Consider the following 5512-nt stretch of genomic DNA (forward strand, 5'->3'; position numbering starts at 1 on the left):
CTGCTGGGCTCTTTTTCTCTTGCTGAAAGAATCGCAACAATGTCTCCTGTTTCTACTGTTGCTCAACTGCAATTAATGATGGATTGGGGTAAAACTGTTTCCTGGTAAACAAGTGCTTCTTCTATGGATAGATCTACTGTGTGGGTGTCTTTGCTTCCAAAGGCATGGGTGGAGTTCTTTCTCAGTTCCAACATGACATGCAAGCACTTGGGTGATGGTATCTACAATTTTAATAGCACCACTGCCAACAGAAGTGAGCTAGTAGGTTTGGGATGAAAGGAGCCAGTCTGGCTTGTTTGGGTTTTTACATCAGGGAGCTGAGTCATTTTCAACTTATCTCTAGCTCCCCGAACAGGTGGAAACAACCCAGACAGACTGCAGTGTTCTTGGCAGGCCCAGGGTTGCCCTCTCTTTCCCTTGCATTAGCCCGACCAACACCAGAGGTTTGCATAGGAGCCCTGAGTCCTCTCATGCAACCTGCACCTTTGGAGCCACCTGCTCCTGCTTTCTTGGGCCTGGGACTCCAAACTGGCCCATGACTTGCAGCCCAAATCCCTCGTATCCTAACACCCTCCAAACACTTTCTCTCTTCTGTTGGTATATTGTTGAAATTCTAATAGTTAAATCTCAGAAACTCTGGGTAACTACATACTCTATTTTTAAAGTTTTTCTTTATTTTAAAAGTCAGAGATACAAAAAGAGAGAGAGAGAGAGAGAGAGAGAGAGAGAGAGAATGAGTCTTGCATCTATTGGTCTACAACTCTACTACCCAGCTGGCAGCAACAGCCAGGCCTAAGCTAGGCTGAAACCAAGAGCCAGCAGCTTCATCCTGATCTCTGTCTAAATTGCAGGGACCAAAACACTTTGGCCACCTTCTGCTGATTTTCCCAGGCCATGGGCCCGGAGCTGGATCAGAAATGGAGCAGCTGGGACACAAGCCAGCACCCATATAGCAGCTGCTTTACCTAGTATGCCATAATGCCAGCTTTGGCTGTTTCCCTCCTTATGGGGATTGAACTTATTTCCTTCTCTGAGTTAGATTTCCAGTTCGGAAACTCCACAAGTGGCTGAGTGTGTGAGGCTGAGCACATGGTTCACTTTCTTGCCGTGTTTCAGAAGTCCCTGCAGTCACGCTGTGTGTGGATTCACATAGTCTGGGATAGGCTCACTTCAATGGAAACGTTAGACTCCAACATAGTTTTTTTGTTTTTTCCCTTACTTATCTGTTTAAGGAGGCATACAGGGGCTGAGAAAGAATGTGCGTGGAAAAGAGGGGAAAATGAGGGAGAAGTGAAAGACAAATGTGGGGGCAGGGAGACAGACAGGGACAGCAAGAGAATCCATGCTCCCACACACCTTCCTAACTCTTGCTGATGCAATCACATAGGCCACCTGGCAAAGGGGCAGCAGGGACCGACCCATCAATATCCTCTGCTTTCTTGTGTATCCATCTTTGTTGGAAATCTGTAGTTATCTTGTACCTTGTCTCTCATCTGCCCTGGCCATATTTCACAGATTTGCCGAAAGTTGGAGCAGCCGGGATACAACCCAGCACCCACACAGGTGGCTGTTTTGCCTGTTACACCCAGGTACCTTCAGTTCACCAGTGGTTCTCTCCTGCTGCCTCCTTGACTGAATCTCAACCTTTATTTCCAGATCATCATGGCCATGGTCCCAAATCCCCAGCAGGCATTGATCTGGGCCTTGAATGAACTTGAAGAAAAAAATTTCAAATTATTGAAATACCACTTACAGAATAAGACCCCAGCTAAGGGCCATCGCCAGCTGACCCGAGGGGAGCTGGAGGGCCTGAGTCAGCCAGATCTGGCATCTCAACTGATTTTAATATATGGAGCACAGGAGGCTGTGAAAGTGGTGCTTGAAGTCTTGAAGGAAATGCACTTGATGGAACTTGTGGATCAGCTCAACCTCGTTTGTTTAAATGGTGAGTATGTTGCAGGGAGATGGGAGTTTGGGACGGTACCAGAATCCACCTCTATGATCTCTCATGTCTTTTCTCACTCTGCCTTCTGCGTTTCACTGGGAGTGCCCAGTGCTCAGGGGTCCCAGGTGGCCTCTAACAGAGGGTTCAGTAAGTGCTGGTTGGAAAGAGCAGATGGCAGGGATGTGTTGATAGAAAGATTACAGCATTTCACGGCCATCACACTCCACTGCCTACCTGCAGTTGCAAGGATCAGAGAAGGGGGAAGGTGTGGAGAAATGGCTTGGAGACCATGAGTGGCATCAGTGAAGGGCTTTGTACTAACTGGAAGAATTGGCATCAGGTGTGGCAGTCAGAACTGGAATACAGCTCAGGCTGCTTTCCATGTTTTTCCTGTGTGGAGCCAGTCTAGACAGTAGGGTGCACAGAGCCTCCTATTCCTTCTCAGGGCTTCTGGGGAGGAGAGAGTCACCTGCTGCTGCCTGTGCTCCCTCTCACGGGCTCCCTTCACTCCTATGAGCTCCTTTGTTGGACAGAAACGTGAGGGATCTGTGGACTCAGAGCTGCTCTCTTTAGAATCCGACCCGTCTGTTCTCAGGATAGGCTGAGGTTGCCCACCGCCTGCAACTTCTCCTTCTTGTTCCTTTCTCTCTGCTCACCTCTTCCCATGGGGGCGTTTCACATGAATACTCACCCATTCTCACACACACACTCCTATACACATATGGGATCCTTCATGAAATTAGAAGCATAATCTTCAAAAAGATTCATGTTAGAAATTGAAGAGCACAGTCAGAGCTTGAAGGGTCTATTTAGACTTTTTTTTTTAAAAAACTCTCATGTTACACCTAATGCCTCATCTGTCTGGTTCAGATTACAGAGAAATATACCGGGAGCATGTGCGTTGTCTAGAAGAGAGGCAGGAAGGAGGGATCGACAGTACCTACAAACAGCTGCTCCTTGTGATCAAGCCCAGCGCTGAGAGCTCCAGATCAGCTCTCAGTTCAGAGTGGGAGCTGGATTCTGTCCAGGTGGAGGATCTGTTTGGTTCAGGAGAGATACCTGATCCAGCCCCACGTGTAGTGGTGTTCCAAGGGAATGCTGGCACTGGCAAGACAACCCAGACAAAGAAAATGCTGCTGGATTGGGCCAATGGTACCCTTTACCAAGGCTCGTTTGATTATGTCTTCTACCTGAGTTGCAGAGAAGTGGTCTTGCTGCCAGGAAGAAAACTGGACCAGCTCCTCTTCTGGTGCTGTGGGGACCAGGAAGCCCCCATCACAGAGATTCTGAAGCAGCCGGAGAGGCTCCTGTTCATCCTGGATGGCTTTGATGAGCTTCAGAGGCCCTTCAGGCAGCCGAGCCCCATGGAGAACCTGCTGTACCGCCTCATCAGGAGGAAGGTTCTTCCCACGTGCTCCCTGGTTATCACTACACGGCCCTCGGCTTTGCGGAATCTGGAGCCCTTGCTGTATCAACCCAGCCATGTCCACGTCCTAGGCTTCTCTGAGGAGGAGAGGAGGGAGTATTTCAGCTCCTATTTTACCAATGAGGAGCAAGCCAGAAATGCTTTTGAAGTTGTCCAAGGAAATGATGTTCTTTACAAAGCGTGTCAGGTGCCAGGCATTTGCTGGATGGTCTGCTCCTGGCTGAGGAAGAAGATGGAGAGAGGCCAGAAGGTCTCAGAGATGCCCAATAACAGCACTGACATCTTCACTGCCTACGTCTCCACCTTCCTGTCACCAGACGACGACAGGGGCCCTGCGCTTACTCGGCACGGGGTCCTGGAGGGTCTTTGCTCCTTGGCATTTGAGGGGACCCAGTGTCACAGGTTTCTATTTGAAGAAGCTGACCTCAGGAAACACAATTTAGATGGGCCCAGACTTGGTGCTTTCCTGAGCAGCAACAATTACCAAGAAGGACTTGGCATGAAGAAGTTCTACAGTTTCCGGCACATTAGCTTCCAAGAATACTTTCATGCGATGTCTTACCTAGTAAAAGACAACCACAACCAGCTAGGAAAGAAGTCCTGCAGAGAAGTGGGAAAACTGCTGGAGGAAAGGGACAAGGAGATGAATCTTTGTATGCAGTTTTTATGGGATATATCGAAAAAAGAGAACTGCTCCAACTTGGAGCTAAAGTTCTGCTTCAGAATTGCCCCTTCGATAGCACAGGAGCTGAAGTATTTTAAACAACAAATGGAATCTGTGAAACATAAAAGAATCTGGGACTTGGAATTCTCCCTTTATGAGGCTCCAATAAAGAATCTGGCAAGAAGTGTTCAGATGACTGGTGTGTCATTCAGAGTGGATCATTCAAATATGAGACCCCATGGAAAGAATTCATTTTGTGTCAAAACCAGCTTGATTGATGGACAGAGAGCGGATCAGCAGTGTGCTCTTATGGGCCAAAGTAACATGGTACGGGCACAAAAGGCGATTTCTAATGAAAAAGACAGAGAAACAGAGGAAGTAGATAAAGAAGTTGGGGACAGTGGGATGGGAATCAGAGAAATAAGACTGTTAAAGGGTCTGAAGCTCATTGAAATGGAAGGACAGGAGGAAGAAGGAAGACAGAGTGAAAAGGATGGAGCGATGAGAGATCAGACTAATGGCCATTAGTCTGGAGGAAGAAATGGATAAGAGTATTCAATAACAGAGGATCAAAAGACTTGACCCCTGTCCCTAAGGGAAGACCATGTAGAGTATTTACCATCAATGTCTCAAATCCAGTTGGTTAGCACCCTCCTCCTAGGGACTGTTAATGGCTTCCAATAGGGTAGTGTCCACTTTCAGCCACTCCTTTTACATGACTAAGCCTTTGAGTCTGACCACTGTTATCTGTGAAACAAACTTGTTGATACAATAAATTGGGTATTGTGGGCATGCTGTAAGATATGGATAAATGCAGAGCACATAAATCTCAGCATTTAAAGGAAATATTGGGGCCAATGTCATGGGGCAACAGGTTTATCCATCACTTGCTATGCAGGCATGCTATATTAGAGCACTGATATGAGTTCCAGCTGCTCTTCTTCCAATAGAGCTCCCTATTCATACACCTGGGAGGAGAGAAGGTGACGAAGGACTTTGGATCCTGTTACCCAAGTGGGAGATCTGGAAGCAGCTGCTGACCTTGGCCATGCCATGGAGGCCATTACGGGAGTGAATCAGCTGATGGGAAGGATTTCTTGTTTCTCTCTGACATACACACTTGCCTTTCAAACAAAGCTTTGTTAAAAAATATATATATATATACACATTAAAATTTACACTGTTCAATAATGGAGTGTTCTCTTGACTCTGTATTTGTGGTCAATTGTTGCTTAAGTAAAGAGAAGTTTCCCATTCTTTTCAGAAATTTCTAAAATTTGTATGTGTTGGAATTGTGCCAAGGACCATGGCCGATAAGAACTTCAGTCTTGGAAACTCTACTTTATTTATTTATTTATTTTGAGGTGGGTTCTAGGATTTATTGAGAGGACAGGATGAATCTAAAACATCCTCAAGCTCCCCAGATCCCTCACTCTGTACCTCTGCCATCCTTGGCTTTCTGAATGTTCAGCCTTAA

General features: G+C 46.8%; 1 protein-coding gene across 1 annotated transcript; it reads left to right on the plus strand.

Moving 5' to 3' along the window:
- Window positions 1-1662: 1662 nt before the first annotated feature.
- On the plus strand, window positions 1663-4563 carry NLRP10 (NLR family pyrin domain containing 10). The gene is made up of 2 exons (XM_040989014.1): window positions 1663-1945; window positions 2816-4563. The coding sequence occupies exons 1-2, from the start codon at window positions 1663-1665 to the stop codon at window positions 4561-4563; spliced, it is 2031 nt and encodes a 676-aa protein (XP_040844948.1).
- Window positions 4564-5512: the final 949 nt, after the last annotated feature.

This window comes from Ochotona curzoniae, unplaced genomic scaffold (assembly GCF_017591425.1).
Source record: "Ochotona curzoniae isolate NIBS_2020 unplaced genomic scaffold, NIBS_Ocur_1.0 contig_517, whole genome shotgun sequence".
In the NCBI taxonomy this organism is placed as follows: domain Eukaryota; kingdom Metazoa; phylum Chordata; class Mammalia; order Lagomorpha; family Ochotonidae; genus Ochotona; species Ochotona curzoniae.

Bases quoted from the DNA above. Each gene is read 5' to 3' on its own strand.
- NLRP10 (XM_040989014.1), top strand. From the start codon at position 1,663: ATGGCCATGGTCCCAAATCCCCAGCAGGCATTGATCTGGGCCTTGAAT. The intron at 1,946-2,815 runs GTGAGTATGTTG...TGTCTGGTTCAG, and splicing joins CAACCTCGTTTGTTTAAATG to ATTACAGAGAAATATACCGG.